The sequence below is a fragment of the Hoplias malabaricus genome, chromosome 3 (assembly GCF_029633855.1).
Source record: "Hoplias malabaricus isolate fHopMal1 chromosome 3, fHopMal1.hap1, whole genome shotgun sequence".
Lineage (NCBI taxonomy): Eukaryota > Metazoa > Chordata > Actinopteri > Characiformes > Erythrinidae > Hoplias > Hoplias malabaricus.
The window spans coordinates 29,780,179-29,800,178 of NC_089802.1; the positions used below are offsets into that span (position 1 = coordinate 29,780,179).

Consider the following 20,000-nt stretch of genomic DNA (forward strand, 5'->3'; position numbering starts at 1 on the left):
AAAAACTCCACTGATCTGTCTGAACTGATGATGGAGCTGTGTTCAGTCCCAAACAACAACAACAACAACATCAACAACACGCCATGAGTAAACAATTCTCCTGCTTTGAGCTCATCTAGAACCGACCCTTCACTCACAGCCCAGCAGGGGGCACTGTAACCTGTGTTTCACAGTGACGTACAGCACCGCGAACGAGGCGCGTGCTGAAAAAGCAAAGCTGACTGGGATTGGCTGGAAGCTCGTTTGCATATTTGCAGCTCTCTGTGATATCAGCATTGTGAAGGACAATATCGCGATACTGATTAACAGCCGGGGTATTGTGGACCCTGGGAGCTGCTGTGGGAAAGCGGGGGAGTGTTTTCAGGAGGATGAGCTGTATTAATGATGCACTTTTGTAAACGCTGGAGCCACTGAGTGTCATCGAAACTAAACCAAACTAATGTTTTTAGGGTGTGCAGCTGTTAGAGGCTCGGACTGATCTCAGACACATTGTGAGTGTGTGTGTGTGTGTGTGTGTGTGTGTGTGTGTGTGTGTGCTCATGTATCACTCAGCAGAGAGAATAACACTCTCCCTAATGATCCCCCCACTGCGCTATTCATGTTCGGATGCTCCATTTACCAGCCATTCTCTCTCTCTCTCTCTCTCTCTCTCCCTCTCTCTGGCACACACACACACACACACTCTCTCACACACACACAAACACATTCACAACATGCCAGTCTCGCTTCTCAGTTATCCACAGTAGCTATGGAGATGTGCTGCTCAGTGTGTCATATTTTAAAGGGAAAATCCACCCATTTTCCAAAATTTCTGTTGAAATCAATGGTTAGGATTGGGATGAAGTAAGGGTCACTTCCACATCACCACAGACTGTATAAATGTTATAGGGAGTGTGGTGTGTTCTCTCTGTGTCTGCGTGGGTTTCCTCCAGGTGACTATCTGTGAGGAGTGTGGTGTGTTCTCCCTGTGTCTGCGTGGGTTTCCTCCAGGTGACTGTCTGTGAGGAGTGTGGTGTGTTCTCCCTGTGTCTGCATGGGTTTCCTCCGGGTGACTGTCTGTGAGGAGTGTGGTGTGTTCTCCCTGTGTCTGCGTGGGTTTCCTCCAGGTGACTGTCTGTGAGGAGTGTGGTGTGTTCTCCCTGTGTCTGCGTGGGTTTCCTCCGGGTGACTGTCTGTGAGGAGTGTGGTGTGTTCTCCCTGTGCCTGTGTGGGTTTCCTCCGGGTGACTGTCTGTGAGGATTGTGGTGTGTTCTCCCTGTGCCTGCGTGGGTTTCCTCCCGGTGACTGTCTGTGAGGAGTGTGGTGTGTTCTCCCTGTGCCTGCGTGGGTTTCCTCCGGGTGCTCCGGTTTCTTCCCACGCTCCAAAAACACGTTAGTAGGTGGATTGGCGACTCAAAAGTGTCTGTAGGTGTGAGTGTGTGCCGCACTGTGAAGGACTGGCGCCCCCTCCAGGGTGTATTCCTGCCTTGCGCCCAGTGATTCTGGGTAGACTCTGGACCCACCGCGACCCTGAACTGGAAAAGCGTTACAAATAATGAAGGAATTGAGCACTTCTATTGGTTCATTTTTCATGAAATTTTCACACAGTGTGAAAAATATATATATGACTCCTTTTAGTCTTTAATGATGTTTTGGAGCGATAATGACTCTTCTAATCATCTTTGGAGTAAAGAAAAAAAAAGACAATATTAACACTTAAGTAACACTTAAACTTAAAAACGTATCTAATGTTTTTAAAATCCCCCCTTAATGTGTTTGAAAAGAGTCGAAAGTGAAAAAGGTGAACTTCTTTTACAGCACACCGCAGAATGTGAATGTGCTTAGAGCTCCATTACAACAGCAATTTACAGCAGTAGTCTCAAAGCTGTAGCATTCCAGCCATGTCATGTAGCCTAGTGTTAGCTGTGTGTGTGTGTGTGTAGATGCTGCTCTTATCAGGGCCATTAGGATGCTAATGAGGGAACGCTATCACTCCAAGGGTCAAATACTGAGCACCGTTTGAAGTGTGCTTTACTGGAGTGTGTGTGTGGTGTGTTTGAGTGGGGGATTGAGTGTGTGTGTGTGTGTGTGTGTGTGCACTTCAGCAGAGGCCAAAGTCACTGTTTGCTGGTGCTGTAAAAACTCAGTGGATTAAGGTTTGCGTGTGTGTGTGTGTTATGTTGTTCATTTTCTCTCTCTCTATCTATCTCTATATCTCTCTCTCTCTCTCTCTCTCTCTCTGCCCCTCTTTGAAATGCTGATGAGCCCTCTCTAATTCAGCAAGGAGAAGTGACTCCCCTTTCTGCCCCCCACCCCTCTTTTTTGCCCCTCCTGCTGGGGCAGATAGTGGAGGTATTTGTCATGGGCCTTTGTTTGGTGGCCTGCTGGCTAAGCAGGGGGATTTTGGACAGCATTAGCATGAGAAGCGGAGCTGACGAGTCGCCACTGCGCTAACATCTCACTCTCTCGCTGTCTCTCTCTCTTTCACACACACACACACACACACACACACAGACACACACAGGTCTATTTTTAATCTCAGGGCATAGGATAATTACATCTATATGATATTTAATGATATATTAAAGTAATCTCATGTGTGTTTACAAATAAGCTGTAGGTAAAATATTATGTCATTTATTTAGTCACTATTCAGACAGAAATCTCCATTTAAGACTTTTATTTTGATGGGTGATATTTACATCAACAATCCAGGCTCTCCTGTTGCTTTTTACATTGAATGAAGATGTTAAAAAGGACCAGTAGAAAACACACACACACACACACACACACACACACACCCAAACACACACAAACACGAGCGGGAGAGGTGAGGGCAGGTTTTAAGTGGAGGTCAGGTGAGGGGGTGATATAATGCCCCTATTGCGGAGCAAACAGGAAATCCACTTAAAGTTTCCCCCTCTGACCAATAACACTTACAATGGACTAATCCCCTCAGAGAGAGAGAGAGAGAGAGAGAGAGAGAGAGGGATGTGAGGGAGAGAGGCATGAGAAGCATAGAGCGAGAGAATGTTTTTCCTTCAGTGTCCTTGTTGACCCTGGCTCCAAATCACGAGGGTCATGTTTTGCAGTCACTTTGAGAGAAAGAGAGAGAGAGTGAGAGAGAGAGAGTGAGAGAGAGAGAGTGAGATGGCGTGGCATCTGCATCACAAATCAAAGAGACTAATGAAGATATAAACTGGCAGAAAAAGAGCAGCAGTGTCTCTCCCTCTTTCCTTGTTCTCTCTTTCTGTCTCTTCTAACTCTCTCTTGTCATTCTCCTTTCATTTTTATTCACTCCATTTCTGTTTGTATAAGTTTTGAATTCCCTGGTCTGTTTTTCCCCCACATTATCAATGTCTGTTTGTACTTGGAAGCGTCTTTTTGTGGTAAATAAAAGGTATTTCATTAATAGAATTAATAATATTAAGAAACATGTGTTTGAAGTCATAGGATTCCAGTTTCCATGGTGATACTAGGTGGCATGCATTTGTTTTTAGGTTTATTATCTTCATTGCTCCAGTGGTGGCATATAGTAGATGTTAGCTAGCCTCATAGCTACAGTATAAGAAAACACAGGGAAATTGCTGATATGAATCTGAAGAAGCAGATGTCAGACACTAAACGTTAACATTGCCCAAAAGGAGAAATATATTATTATATTTTCTAGTGTATTTCTGTATATATTCTTTTTGGGAGATTTTCTGTTGTTTTGAATATAACATGAATTTTTAGATTTTTCTGGCTTCCCCAAGCTTCTCCCTGTTGTCCTGAGGCTGCAAGTGTGAAATAAAAGGTACCTGATGGTGAATAGGGGGCTTATGGCCAGTTATGACCCTCTGCGTCCTGTCGGTCAGCGTTAAAACCTCAGCTTTGTCTTTATGGCCGGTCTTTTAAAGCAGGCTGTAAAAATAGCTTCACACGCTCAGAGCCTCCATCCACAATTACACCCATAAAGAGCCTTTGAATTCTCTTCTCTCTTCCTTTTTTCTCTTTTATCACCCATCGTACCATCTCTTGGCATGAGGAACAGTGTGTGTGTGTGTGTGTGTGTGTGTGTGTGTGTGTGTGTGTGTGTGTGTGTGTGTGTGTGTGTGTGTGTGGTATTCCCAGTGTGTTTTGTTGGTCTTATGTAATAAGCCATTTGTTAATGGTGGTTTAATTAAGAGGCAATGGCGATGGGAAACTTTGAGATGAACACCCACACACACAGAGACACATACAATCAACCACAATTTTACACCAACAGATACACAAACATATGTTTTACTACAGTTTATTAATTAATATGAATAAACCACATGTATTTATTAAAAGGTATAGAAATCCACATACTTAAGTGGTTGAGACATTCATCTTTGTAATTTATACAGAAAAAGGGGTATAAAAAATTATAAGTACTGCATTTTTTTCTTCAGAAAGAACCGACACTCACTCACAGTGGAGTTTAGAGTGATACACACATACCAGGCCAAGAAGAAAGAGAGAAGATAGATATATCAATGAGAAGAAAGGAGACAGGGCTCATAGGTGATAATCCAACTGAGGAATGTGAGCTTTGCTATCTTAGAGGAGCTCCTCTTATCAGAGTGTAAACACACCGAGGTACTGTATTAACACACACACACACACACGCATCACATTTGTCTGTCTAAACTCACTGTCACCTCTAACATGGCTCTGTTGAGGAGAAACTCTCTGAAATAACTCATCCTAGATCATCCCGACCTTCTCTGAATCATCTCATCTCTTCTCCGTCATCACCAGAAAGAGCCGGCTCTCCATATCTATCCCTCTGATATCTTAGACCATAACCAGACCCAACAGCACACTCTATAATTAAACAGACCGTCTGGCTCAGCCTCACATACACTTCCATTAACCCACCACAACAGCTGCCTTCAGCTTTGCTTTACATCGCCTGGAAATACACTGCTAACCATAAGCTTCATAGCTTACTAAATACACTAGCTTTGAGTTACATAGCTTCAAAAACACACTGCTAGCCCTGAGCTACAGCTTAAAAAATACACTGCTAGCTTTAAGCAGCACAGCTTAGAAACACACAGCTAGATTTGAGCAACATAGCTTACAAACACACTGCTAGCTTTGAGCTACAGCTTATAAAAAACACTGCTAGCTGTGAGCTATGTAGCTTAAAATTATACTGCTAGTTGAGCTAGAAACAATTCACTGCTGGCTTTGAGCTACAAAGCATTTAAAATTATTTTAGTTATGAGCTACATAGCTGATAAATTACACTGCTAACGTTGAGATACAAAGCTTATAAAATGCATTTCAGGTTGGCATTACATCACTTTGAAATACATTAAAAGCTTTGAGCTAGTTTACAACTCACTCAACTTAAAAATACACAGCTCGCGTAGCCCTATGCTGCCTATAAACACACTCTTAGAACTACATAGACTGAAATACATGGCTTAATTCTGGATAGCTCAAGATTGGTTAGCTCTAGATAGCCTATTCACCATTAATACAAATATACAGATTAAATATTTTAAAACTATACATAAATATATAAAAATAAACAGGTCAAAATTTATAAATACCATTTATTACAACCCGGTCTCACACTTATTGTGATATAGTCAAATATATAGGAGACTGCAATTTGTGACGTAGTCGCATATTTTTGACATTTTATGCGACAATATCACAATCATAAATGTATGGGTAGTTACCATAGAAACCGTCATATCAGTGCCTTGTGTTATACAACAGTAACACGAAAACCCTACCTCATTAAGGTGTCATTACCATCCTGCCTAATACCACTGTCTTATTTTTATTTATGAAAGATATAACCTTACTAATTCATTATTTGCTAAAATATCAACGCAAATAATGGCTAGAGAAATGTCCTTTTCAGTTTTAACCTTTTGAAATTTAGTCAAAATAATGTTAAGTGAAAGAAATGTTCTTGTTACATGTTTGTATGTTTGTATGTTGTTGAGTTAAAGCTAAAGTAGGACACCAATAATAAGCATTGCTTAGGAGAAATATAATAAAATACTTTATGCCTTTGTTGGAATAACAACCTATGATATGTAATTCGCATTATGCCTTTTTAAATGTTATGAGTAATGACGCCTTAATGAGAAAGAGTTTTCGTGTTACTGTCATATAACACAGGGCACTGATATGACGGTTTGTATGGTATTTATCCATTCTCATATGATTGTGATATTGTCGCATAAAATGTTGAAAATATGTGACTATGTCACGAATTGCAGTCCCCTATATATATTCGTGACTATATCACGAATAGATGTGAGACCGGGTTGTTTATTACACACTACTACATTTGCTAGACCTTTCTAGATGACATGTTTTATACATTTCTAGTTCTACCACATTATTATTTTTCTATACTGCTTGTTTTCTTTAGAGTTGTACACACTTTATATCTTTACTCTTAACATGTATTTCACATAAAGTTTTATTGATGCTGTCAATTACTCTATAAATATGTATTTACGAGTCCTGTATTTCTTATAAACACTTCTGGTTCCACTCTAGGACTTTTTTTTTAAAACTGCTAAATGTTAGTTTCCTAGTCCAGGCCTACTCTTATCCCATTTCCAACCCTTTACATCTGGCTCAGGTGTGTTAGCTGCTGGGACATCTCGTCTGAGTCTCGTGACCCCTGGGGTCTCGGCTGCAGCCTAACGAACACAAAATGAGGTGCCAAGGCCTAGCACATGATATCAGATGAGATTGGGTCACCCAAAGGCAAACCGCCGGCCCCCACGGGTTCAGAAAGAGTTCAGCCGCATGGCATTAGGCAAATGAATGAGACTGAGAAGGGAGGAAGGCGAGGAGGGGGCAGAGGAGTTTTGGATAGAGGAGGACCGGCCTGAGGGGCTGTAGAAGGGTTCGAGGATACACCGGATATTCCACACTGAATCAAGATTTCATCAGTAGGGCCTGGATTTACTTAAACCTTAGGAGAGAAACAATGTCCTACCAAAAAGCAAAGTTCTTACCAAAAATTTGTCCCAGAAACTTTATTAAAATGATTTTCAAAGCACTTTTAAAATATAAATATGGACCTTCCCTATTATTGTGTGGAGCTTTTTAAGAAGGTTTTGAGATTTTCTTGTGGCCTATTAATATTCATGGGATTGTATTGCTTTAACTTAGATCACCACCCCCCCTTCCCCCAAATTTTAAGGTAAACAAAGTTATTCAGAGTGGTTTAATGTGAGTTGCTTCACTGTGGAGACTCTGTGGAGATAAGAAACAGTAAATTTCTCTAGAACAGAATATTTCACATAAACAGGTCTCAATGACTAGTTTAATATCGTAAAATAACGTACTTACTGAGAAATTTGGAAACAGTGTTGTTCCCCTTTAAGATACTTCTGTAAATTTACATGGTTTGCTGTCAGTATCAGTTACACTCTAGGAAACTTCAAAAAATAGTTTGCACAATACTCTACACTCACTGTTCATTTTTAAGCTTCACTGACTTAGTTGATGCACATTGTAGTCCTACATTTACAGACTGGTCAATCAGTCCCCCACCCACCCCCACCCCCCACAGTCCCACAACAGATCAGGTAGTATTTGGGTAGTGAATAATGCGGTGACACTGAAGTGCTCGCTGGTAGGAGTGGATCAGACACAGCAGTGCTGCTGGAGGTTTTAAAACCTGAGCCCACTCACTGTTCTCTCTATTGGACACACCTGCCTGTGTTGGTCCACCTTGTAAATGCAAATTCAGACACAGTAGCTTATAAATGTTTACTGAATGTTGTCGGCTGAATATTTTTGGTTACTGGACTACTCTCCAGCAAAAACTCCAGCAGCACTGCTGTGTCTTATCCAAGACCCAAATCATTCCTGCTTTGTGGAGGACCTGTGTAGAACCAAGTGAACTTACAAACTATGCAGAGCAACAGATGTTCCACAGTCTGTGATTGTAGAACTACAGAGCGCTCCTGTGTGGTGTACGGAGCTGATAAAATGGACAAAGACTGTAAAAACAAGGAGATGATACTAGTAATGGTTTAACCTGTGCATGTAAATTTTAAACTCCGGTGGAGTTCCCCTGCCATGCCCTAGCCACAGTGGGCGGGGCATGTGGAGCGGGCGGGGGAAGCCCCGGATGTGGGCGGGGTTTTTGAGCCCAGCTGGCTCGCGCTTGGCTGAGTTGCTGAGAGAGAGAGCGAGAGAGCGCAGGGGAGAAAGAGAGAACACGAAGAAAAGAAAGACGCAGGGAGAGAAGAAGGGAAGACTGTAACCGTCTGAAGTGAAGCTCGCGGGTGAGAGATAAACGAGACGACACGGAGGCGAAAGAGAGTCGTGGACTTGCAGCGCGTGCGGCGAAAAAAAGGCGTGCATTTTTGCACCGTTTTCAATTTTCCGAGGGCTGGCTTGCTTTCTGCGCGCGCGTCCTGTCGGAGCCTCTCTGCGCGCGTGTGTGAGACTATGTATGCATGCGTGTGATTGTGTATGTGTCTGTGTTTGCGAGTGCGTGCGTTTCGTTTTCCCCATGCTTTGAAGTCGCGTTTGCAATTGGATTAGTTTTTCTGCTGGTGTTTTGGCTGGTTGCTGAGCTGAAGTTGCCCCTCCGGAGTGAGTTAACACGCCGGACCACCTTTGGATCCAAAGTTTTGTGCAGATCCCTTTCATTCGGAGACTAATTTTCTATCTAAACAACGTATTGTGCTTTCTGAAGAAAATAAGTTGAGTTAGGCTGCAATGGAGCTCGTGCGTCAGCAGCTTGGATGAAAGCTCCAGACCTCTTTGCCCTGGAGAGAGAAAACGCAACCTCTTTCTGCGCCTACTTTGTGAAACTGGAAGCTGCTGATGATGTACGAGGGCGTGGACGTGGTGGGTCTGAGCCCCAGCCCGAGCCCCTTCCTCATGGTGGATTACTACAGCCAGGCCCGGGCCGGACATCACCCCTACAGCAGCCAGCACTGGAACAGCTCGGCACACTGTAAGTGCTCCAAGCGCTGTGCTACACCCTAACAGTGGCTTTGTGTAAAAAATCAACCTTGGCTTTACTTTTAGGACTCTGTACTACTTTTACATGGGTTCTGAATGGGTCCCTGGATTCACAATAGGTTTTGCGCAGATCCTAAGACTCATAAATTGGTTTTGATTGGGATAAACGCACAATATTAGCTTTACTAGGGCTACTAAACCTACCACTGGACGGCATTCTGTTTTTACACTGTTTCTGGGTCTAAACACGGGCCCTGAATTGGATCCTGGACTTTTTGCAATGGTCAGTAGATCCAAACAGAGGTTCTGAATGGGCTCAGGAGAGAATGTTAGCTTTACTAAGGCTACTAAACCTAACAACAGGCCCAGCATTGGCTTTGCATTGTTCTTTAGGTCCAAACTTGGGTTTTGAATGGGATCCTAGACTAGGGCTGGACAATCATTCATTTACTATAACAATGATATCATTTTTAAACACATTTTAAATATTTCAATACACATTATTTAAAGAAACTGTCACCGAGGGTCATTACAGGGCGCTGCCGTCAGTTCATTTCCCTCAGTTTTAAAGTTGGTTTAAAAGTATTAATATTGACAAAGCCAAGAGGTGGCTGTTTGATGGTGATGTCATGTTGCGTACAGTTCTTGCCAGGTTGTCTGTGGCTTTTTTCAGTGCTCATATCGATATTGGAATTACATCGCATTGGCAGAAATTAAGAAATATATTGTGATATCAATTTTGGCCATAATCATCCAGCTCTATCCTAGATTTTGCGTTAGCTTTAAACAAGCCATTGAACTCAACAATAGCCTCAGCGTTAGTTCCTCATCAGTCTTTAGACACAAACTCTGGTCCTGAATGGTGGTTGTAGACCACCATGGTGGTTTACTAGGGCCGCAACAGCCAACAAAAAACCCAGCGCCAGATTTGCATGGGGCACTAGACCCAAAGCTGTGTTACCACACCTAGCGCCAGTTCTCTTGGTTCTGCAGTGTGCTAGACTGTGCGGTGGGCTGCTGGAATTAGTTTTGCTTGACCTGTTAGATCTGAAACAGGTCCTCGCATGGTCAATTACACCGACCACAGGCTTTGCATGACTCCAGTGCTAGCTTGGCATGGTCCACTACGCTCAGCGCTGCTTTTCATGGGTTGTTCTAGACCAGTGGTCACTAGCCCTCGTCCTGCAGATTCACATTCCTGCAGGTTTCACCTCTAACCCAAATAGTGTGGTTCAGCTAAGCATGAAAGCAGGTATTACATGGACCAGGTGTTTAGAGCTACACTGTGAAGGAGTAGCATTTTTGCCGCTGAACTTTTGGACCTTCAACTAGGTTTGGTGGAACCAGTTTGACCCAACATAAGAATAAGAACCAAAGCCAGATTTAGTATAAACAGTGGACTTTTTATGGACCCTAGACCCAAATCTGGCCTAGACCTTTTGAGGATCATCAGACCCAACACTTGCTTTGTATGGTCCACTAAAGCCAACATTGTATCCAACACTGACTGTGCTTTGAGAAGAATGTCCAATCATGTCTTTGCTTGATCCAATGGAAATAACTAAAACTCTTTGTTGGCCAGTGGTGGTCTGGCATAGGACGATAGATCCAAAATAGCTCTTGCGTGGCTCATTAGAGCCCAAACTGGCATGGCATGTTCCACTAGAACCAACACTGGAGATGTGGGTCAGTCTAGACCCTTAAGCTTGTTTTCCCAGAGATGTTAGATCAGAGAGTGGCTTTAGGTTGGACACCAGTACATGCTCATTGCTTTTGTTGAGTTGCTAGCTGTGAGTTGCTGGTGACTCTGATTCTTCATCTGTACGGTTACAGCTTTTATCCTCTTATTTCAGCCCTTTCACAACTCCGCTAGGCATGAATAACGCCAGTAGGTCAGGCACTCTAGCGTGTCCTCACATTTCTGACCAAGCAGATGACCCATTTTCCAGGCTCTCCCTGGAAGTGTGCTTCCCCCTTGTTTGAGACAGTGTTTGTAGGGGTCAGATGAACTCACGCAGGAACTCATCAGTGCGTGTGTTGAAGGTTCAGAGTTTTTTGCGGTTGTTGTCAGCCACCGTAATCCTCCACGTGTGAATGTGTAATCATACAAATGCAGTCATACCAGTAATTAATGCTGGAGGTTGGATTTGATGGTGTGAGAGAAGGTACCAGTCAAAACCAGCTGGTAGTTATCAAATACATTACAGTACACAGTGCTGCATGCTGGTTTGTTGTAGGACATTTTGTGTACCTTTTACAACAGTGTTTTTTTTTTTTGTTTTTTTGTTTTTTATTTAAGTCAGAACCAGATTTAAGGTAGAAGGGGGCTGCTTGTCTAATGTAAATAAATGCAGACAAAGCAAAAACCACATTAGCATCATGGCTAAAAATAGTTGCTCCAAAATAAGAACGCGGGGGCTGAAATCTCCTTATTACATGTGTTGCCTCCATTTATTTGTCTGTCATTCTTAACTAACGCTGCTTAAATAGCCTTAAATAGTGTTTTACAACCCACTGCAGCTGTAATTCAGATGGAAGGCCTGAGGAATTCCCTCCGCTGTGTAATTTGATTTGCCGTCAGAATTGCGGTCACACCAGGACAGCGAGGTCAAAGGTCACCCCACCATGACCCCTCGCAGACACCCAAGTGCGCTGATTTGTCCAGAATTTGACACGTTGCTCCTTTTAAAAAGGGGGCCATTGTCTTAATTCTAAATGCTACAGCTGCACAGTGCAGAACGTGTACACATCTAAGACTGCTACATGTTTTAGTTGCAGACAGTTTAATATCTGTGGGTAATTTTAAAAATGTTTAATCTTGTCGGATTGTGATTGGTCAAGCTGTTTATAACAGAAACAATTGGTAAATTGTGCAGGGCTCATTTGCATATTGCAGTTTTCTGCGATATTACTATTGCAAGGCCGCTATCTCCATTATGATTAACTAAGCATTTATAGTGCAGTCGTACTAAATACTAACACAACCAAATGCGTTCATCTTTAACCCTTTCAATCATACCCTAAAGCCTTTCCATTCTGGCATATTTATTTACATACACTGAAAAAATGACGTCTAAGGATTGCATGGAATTAATCTACATCCAGAGATAAAATGTGACATGTGACTCTAGTTATATCTCTGGATGTAGATGATTTAACGCATTCCCTTTTGATGCAAAAAAAAAAGTAATTTGAAAATATCATTTTTTTCAGTGTACATATAACGTTCGGTGTTTGCTTTGGCATCAACCCGAGCATCACTCTATTAAAAGTATTTAACCATTTAAATGGCCACCATCTGGTGCTGGGTCCAAACTTGCTTTTATTGCTAGTTCACGTTGTTTCAAGAAGTAAATTGAATAAAAGCCTTGAGTGAATGTAGGACTCATGGGGTTTTAAGGGATTAAGCAGTCACTTTTAGATAAATGTCTTCTCGATTAAAAAAAAAAGTGTATATCCAGGTTCTGGATACATTTGAGTTCTGAGACTAATTGCAGGGTGTTAATCTGCTCTTTTAGAAATGCTCCACTCGGTCATGACCAGCCACTGGTTTGTGTAGCACACAGACCCTAGAAGGACAGCAGGCCAGATGGCCCCCAATAGCTACTTGCTCTTGAACGTGGTCAGTGAACCTAATGACACTGAGCTTGTGACTAACATGCTGCAGATTCAGTGCTGACCATCTTCCTCCTTTGAAAAAAAACTACAGTTAAGTAGGTGAAAATTTGGCCTCAGACTTGTGTCAACTTGGGTCAACAGCGCTGGACGGAGACAAAAGCTGGGATTCCCCTGACTGACCCCCATTTCCATCGTCCATTTATCTTGTCGGCTAATTCTATTGTAAACAAACGCACAAAGCTCGCATACCTCCTCATCCTTCAAGAATGCGGCCATTGTGTGCCGGACTGATAGATTGAGGTCATATCAGTGACCTCTCTGAGGAGTTTAGCGTCCCGCTAACGTGCAGTTAATGTGTTTGCTGCTTTAGTTTTGCGCTAGAGAGACGAGGCTAACGTAGAGAACTAGTGGAGGCGAGGAGTAGGGCGATATTTACTGATGTTGATCTTTTTTGAGCATTTTGTGGATGTGGTGATCACTTCAAGAACACAGAGGAACTGCACATTTCATTAAGAAGAGAACAGCGTTGGTCCAGGTTTAATACGGGTGAATGATTTTGAGGAAAATGTTTGTGATTAAATTAGTCGCTACTAGTCAAGTATATCGTAATATGTGTGTTACTGTGTTATACAGAGTCAGGAATTACACGCACCAGTCTACCAGGTTTAAATAACCTTTAAGTGTGCGGCTGGGCTGCTAGCAACGTTAGCCTGTAGCTCCAATGCTAAACTAAAGCGGCTTGTGTTGGCTGAGGGACTTTGCTGGGGCTGGGGGTGTGCAATAAACACAATGGCGCTTATAGAAAGAGCAAAAAAAAAAACCTGAATTAGGGATCAATAGGGATCAAGTCCACTTTATCTCAGCCCTGACAACACACTCACTGACACACACACACTAGGCCATAAAGGAATGTGGGTGGAGCTAATACACACACACAGCCACATATACATGCACACACACACACATACATTGGTATCTAAACACTCACACACACTGTCAACAACCTTATAAAGTTTCAGAGTATAGTTTTCACTCTCGTTTTCATGAGCACATACACACACACAGAGAGAGCGAGAGAGAGATCACGAGTCATACCAGTGCTCATTTGGCCTTTGATACTCCAGCTCACACTTCAGACCAATATTGATCTCTCTCTCTCTCTCTCTCTCTCTCTGTGTACACACCTTCTTTTAGCGTCAATATATATTATTTTTTTAAGTCTGCCAAAAATGCGTGTGTATGTGTTAGCAGTGTGTTGGAGGTGAAAACAGTCTCCCTGTAGCTGGTATTAATCTTTAATGCTCTGTCGTCCTGCTTTTCTCTCCCCGCTCTTCTTTCCTTTTTTAAACCCTCCTCCTTTTGGAGATTCTTCGGACTAGACGAACACATGGAGGGGTATCTTTTAACGATGCCATGGTTTGGATGAGAAGCACCCCATGGAACTGGCTTGTACCTCACTCATTCACTCTCTCGCTCCCTCACTCCTTGAAATAAATGACGCTGTGTCCTTGTTCATATCAAACACAAGGTCCACAAGTTTTCTTTTTAATGTGCTGTTTTGAGCCGTTTATCGATGAGGTTTACTTCAGGTGAGCACCTAAACATAGGCTTTAATTAAACACACAGCTGCTAACATCACACGGTGCACTGAGTGAGTGCAATTTCAGGTTTGATTTGTTACATTATTGAATCTAACTCCAATATTCAGTGCATTATTTTCTCCGAATTCTGGCCTGATACTGACTCCTGGTTCTGGTTCAGTGCCATCTCTGGTCTGTAGTGAACTGCAAGGCACTGAGCATAGTATTTTTATTAGCCTGCATTGCTAATAAGGCACTGTTGTCCAGATTTGAGATGCTGGAACATCCTCAGCGGAGCAGTGTGTGTGTGTGGTGCTGGTTGCTGCAAGGATGATGGTGGTCCATCTAAAAATATCTGGACTGAAGAGCCTCTGTGGACAGAAAACTGTCTATTGATGATGGACTAAACATGGCTAAAGTGATGTAATGACAGGGGGCAGTTGCGTGTGTGTGTGTGTGTGTCTGGTTTTATTCTCTGGAGTACAAGCCTAGTGGCATTATCAAGTGTGTTTTCTGCTGCACTTTTGAAATTCAGCGAGGGAGGCTTTATACACACACACACACACACACACACACACACACTCAGCATTGTTCCAGAAATATTTTAAGAAATATAGCAGAAAGAATGTGCCCTAAGAATAGACATTATGGTGTGTGTGTGTGTGTGTGTGTGTGTGTTAATCTTGAAGCAATACTTTAATGCAAGCCCAGAACCAGACCCCCACCCCAGATGTCCTCAGTCATCCGAGACCTGTTCTGTGTCTGATGTTTGCTTCTTTAGTTTTGTGCTGGAAGCTAATGTCGCTAACAAATAAGCTTATAACCCACCAGTTAGCCTCATTTCAACAACAAGCCTGGGTCATTTCCTATCCTCCTCCAAAAGTTACATAGTGCATTTTCTGCAGTGCTGAGTCTGGAATAGGAATGACATAGGTGCTATTCTCACTATTCAGCTACTACTACAGCTCAGTGGAGCATTTCTGTGAAGCTGAAGCTGTAATTTTACAGCTTCTCACAGCTGTTTTTACGCAGTCACACAGCTCCAGGGACCCACTCCGAGTTCCCACTCCGGGTGACTGTCTGTGAGCAGTGTGGTGTGTTCTCCCTGTGTCTGCGTGGGTTTCCTCCGGGTGTCTGTCTGTGAGGAGTTGGTGTGTTCTCCCTGTGCCTGTGTGGGTTTCCTCCAGGTGACTGTCTGTGAGGATTGTGGTGTGTTCTCCCTGTGCCTGCGTGGGTTTCCTCCGGGTGACTGTCTGTGAGGAGTTGGTGTGTTCTCCCTGTGCCTGTGTGGGTTTCCTCCAGGTGACTGTCTGTGAGGATTGTGGTGTGTTCTCCCTGTGCCTGCGTGGGTTTCCTCCGGGTGACTGTCTGTGAGGAGTGTGGTGTGTTCTCCCTGTGCCTGCGTGCGTTTCCTCCGGGTGCACCAGTTTCCTCCCACAGTCCAAAAACACATGTTGGTAGGTGGATTGGAGACTCAAAAGTGTCCGTAGGTGTGAGTGTGTGAGTGAATATGTGTCGCCCTGTGAAGGACTGGTGTCCCCTCCAGGGTGTGTTCCTGCCTTGTGCCCAGTGATTCCGGGTAGGCTCTGGACCCCCCGCCGCCCTGAACTGGATAAGGGTTACAGACAATGAATGAATGAATGAATGAATGAACATGCTTTTACACACACTCCAGTACACACACACACACGCACACACACACGCACACACACAATTTCTTCTCCACTTTAAAGAACATTAAAGTGATATTCAGCGGCTCAGAAATCTCTAATAGATGCAGCATTCTCTGTAAACACAGACAGGAACGCACAGACAGAAGACTCAGGTGCGGTCGATACTGTTTTTATAATAAGCCAATGCACTTTTGTCCAGGTTTGGAGATAAGAGTGTGTTACACAACGCCAGAAACCCGTTTACCGGTCAGTGGGAACTGAGAGTGGAGGGGTGATATTTTTTAGTGCAGATACTAATATGCAATTAGATGTAATGTTTATTCAAATATCTGATTAAAGACAATACTCGTCATCCACCTGGATTAAATATGAACAGCTGGGTGATAAAACGACATCGATTTTTATTGTGACATCGAAAAGAGTTTTCAGTTTTCTGGCGTTCATATTCCATAAGCGTTCTCAGCCTTACCCAAAAATATGAGGCGCTACAGGATGGGAATCTCTATAGTGTCGAGTATCGAAAGAGTTGGTTCATCGACCTATGGGAAATGACTCTGAGTCAACTCTTCGGCTCCTGAAGTCGGTTTCCACTGCCACGGTAGTGAGCAATTGAAAGATGGTGAATTAAAATGGTTGAAAGTGGATGTAAAGATGAAGGTGGGTCATCTGCTTTGGAAGAAAGGGGGGGGTGTTGTCCCTTGGGTTGCCCTTGTGCACCCCTGATGCCAGGAAGGGTGCTAAGTCTACTGTTAGGATCAAACTTTATCACAAATAAAAAAGAATCCCAAATAGTTACATGAGATGCAACAATACTGGATTCATATCAGTACCTGCAGACAACTACTTAAAAATAGTGCAAGACCTTACACCTGGATTCGATTCTCCATTCGGATCACTGTTGGTGATCCTAACAGTAGACTTAGCACCCTTCCTGGCATCAGGGGTGCACAAGGGCAACCCAAGGGACAACACCCCCCCCTTTCTTCCAAAGCAGATGACCCACCTTCATCTTTACATCCACTTTCAACCATTTTAATTCACCATCTTTCAATTGCTCACTACCGTGGCAGTGGAAACCGACTTCAGGAGCCGAAGAGTTGACTCAGAGTCATTTCCCATAGGTCGATGAACCAACTCTTTCGATACTCGACACTATAGAGATTCCCATCCTGTAGCGCCTCATATTTTTGGGTAAGGCTGAGAACGCTTATGGAATATGAACGCCAGAAAACTGAAAACTCTTTTCGATGTCACAATAAAAATCGATGTCGTTTTATCACCCAGCTGTTCATATTTAATCCAGGTGGATGACGAGTATTGTCTTTAATCAGATATTTGAATAAACATTACATCTAATTGCATATTAGTATCTGCACTAAAAAATATCACCCCTCCACTCTCAGTTCCCACTGACAGGTAAACGGGTTTCTGGCGTTGTGTAACACACTCTTATCTCCAAACCTGGACAAAAGTGCATTGGCTTATTATAAAAACAGTATCGTCCGCACCTGAGTCTTCTGTCTGTGCGTTCGTGTCTGTGTTTACAGAGAATGCTGCATCTATTAGAGATTTCTGAGCCGCTGAATATCACTTTAATGTTCTTTAAAGTGGAGAAGAAATTGTGTGTGTGCGTGTGTGTGTACTTGAGTGTGTGTCGCTGTGTTATGAATATAGTCCATTGTTTGTACAAGGGGGTTTCCCTCTGCCGCTGTCACGAACTGGATCTTATGTGACGGAGGCGAAGGGCTTAGATGCAGGAATGCGTGCGCGCGTGTGTGTGTGTGTTTACATTACTCAGGCTAGACTGCTGCAGTACGGATGTGTGTATGAGTGTGTTGGGGGTTGGTTTTCATACACCTCCTGGACTAATAGGCCCTAGTAGTAGTAGTAGTATCTTGTGTGTGTGTTTAATACTAGCATTCGTCTCTGTGTATTAATTATGACATTATTATTTTGTAACCGAATTAAGTGATGTCACTGTTACACTGACACACACATAAACATATAACTCTAAAAAACATGTGACATGTTGTTACATATAGATACTTACATATATATGTCATAAATATGTAGATAGAGTGAGATATAGACTACACTTGGGGCAAATTACTGCTGCGTCCTGGAACTGGTTTAAAAAACACGTTATAATTTGGGACACATGCATGACCCAGTGTTTTGGTAGTGTATAAAAACACACCTGTGTGTGTGTGTGTGTGTGTGTGTGTGTGTGTGTGTGTTGCTGGCTGTGGGCCAGCTCTCCCACTGTGTGTTTCTCCAGAGACAGAGCAGATTAAAGAGAGAAAGAGGAATGAGAGAAAGCGAGGTGGAAGGAGAGAGAGATCAAGAGGAAGTGGGCCATTGTTACTATAGTGTGTGTGTGTGTGTGTGAGAGAGAGAGAAAGAGGGAGAGAGAGATTGCAAGAGATCAAGGGAAAAAGATAAGACAAGACACATGTCTCAGGGTCTGAAATGGCAAGTCTTTTTTTTCTTCCACCACAGGTCGTGTGTGTGTGTGTGTTGCATAATCTCTGAAACACAGACAATGCTAGAAATCTTTTGATATTATGGTGTGGGATAGCTTAGGTTGCTGTGGCTTATTGACTGCTGTTGTGTGTGTGTGTGTATGTGTGTGTGCATGCGTGCGTGCTTGTGTGTGGCTGTAAAAAGGCCTGGATTGGCTCCAGCTCCCTGAACAGGCCGCCTTGGTGAATTGAATCTGGAACACAATGACCTATATCCCTTGTCCCATTTAGCTTGTTATAGCATGTGTTCATTTGTGCCGTACACACACACACACACACACACACACGGACGCGTGTACACAAAGTACACAATACTGTAGTAGTACAAGTCAGAGACCACCTCCCGTGTGTAGGGAAGAGGGAAGTATGTGAAAAATATCAGAAATGATAGAAGAGGTGATGGGACCCTGCACTCACTCCACAACTGTCTGTGAGGAGTGTGGTGTGTTCTCCCTGTGTCTGCATGGGTTTCCTCCGGGTGACTGTCTGTGAGTAGTGTGGTAGGTGGATTGGTGCCTCAAAAGTGTCCGTAGGTGTGAGTGAATGTGTGAGTGAATATATGAGTGTATGTTGCCCTGTGAAGGACTTGCACCCCCTCCAGGGTGTGTTCCCGCCTTGCGCCCAGTGATTCCAGGTAGGCTGGATAAGGGTTACAGACAATGAATGACTTTTCCAGTACCAGGTATCAGTGTTAGTGCACCATCAGCAGAAATCTGGAGAGATTAGTAGAAGGAAATGCAGTCCTTCTATGGATGTGGTCCAAATCTGTGCTGACACAGCGCTCCTCCTGTGCTGCTGTGTTTATACCTGTGGGGTTGTAGCGTTTAAGTTGCTTTAGGATCATAACCGGATTTTACATCAGAACTACTCGAATATGAATCTTAGAATTGCACTCAACACATTCCCACAGAGCTGGGGGTCCGGAGAGGTCCGAAGAGTGAGAGGTTGTAGGCCATAGTGGCCTCCACTGCCCACTTTTCTTAGTACAGAGCAATTTTGAACACATCCTATTAGTTTTTGTACGCAAGGTTAGCCTAGCTTCGTGGATATGCTAAGCAGTGTTGGGTGACAAACTAACAGCCTAATGAATGATGTCACAGTTGTCATGGAAACTCATTTACAAGCTCTGTAATTGGACTGCGAAAAATTAGACAGTTTGAGAGGAGAGTTGTCCTCTCTGATATTTTGTTGCTGGTTCATCAATACTCCAGATTTCAGTTTGGCAACAGGCCATCTTTGCTATTTTTTGTTATTCTGTGTGTGTGTGTGTGTGTGTGTCCCTGGAGGCGGAGGTTGTAAAGCTGATAGATCCATGCAGGAAATGAGCGTCTGCAGAGAAGAGCCTGTCTGATCCTCAGAGACACTGTGTGTAAACACACACACACACACACGCATAAGTCTTACTTACACATGTAAGAATTGCAAAACCATAACCTCACTGTACTCCCAGAGAGAGGGGAGGTGAAAACAAAAGAAGTGCTGATTTGTGCTGGACGATATGAGCTCAAATCAATATCACGATTCATTGGGCATTTTATCACGATTATGATTAATGAGCGATTATTTTGTCATTGTATTATTGACTCCAGTATTCTCCAGTATTAAAGCTGGGATATTTTCTCTAATGTTGCTGGGGGCTTGTTTCTCTCTTG

At 43.2% G+C, this 20,000-nt stretch overlaps 1 protein-coding gene across 8 annotated transcripts in view; it reads left to right on the forward strand.

The window, feature by feature from the left end:
- The window catches only part of raraa (retinoic acid receptor, alpha a), a 118,150-nt gene that overhangs the window by 82,832 nt on the left and 15,318 nt on the right, over positions 1-20,000 (forward strand). The window contains exon 2 of one of the 8 annotated variants that reach the window (XM_066663480.1): positions 4,398-4,584. The exons of 6 other annotated variants lie outside the window; for them this stretch is intronic. Coding sequence is in view for 1 of the 2 variants with exons in the window: in XM_066663478.1 (XP_066519575.1) it covers positions 8,815-8,947 (133 nt within the window). In the remaining variant the exon portion in view is untranslated. Of the gene's footprint in view, positions 1-4,397; positions 4,585-8,178; positions 8,948-20,000 lie in introns of those variants that run through there. One more of the 8 variants, XM_066663478.1, reaches the window with a different exon arrangement.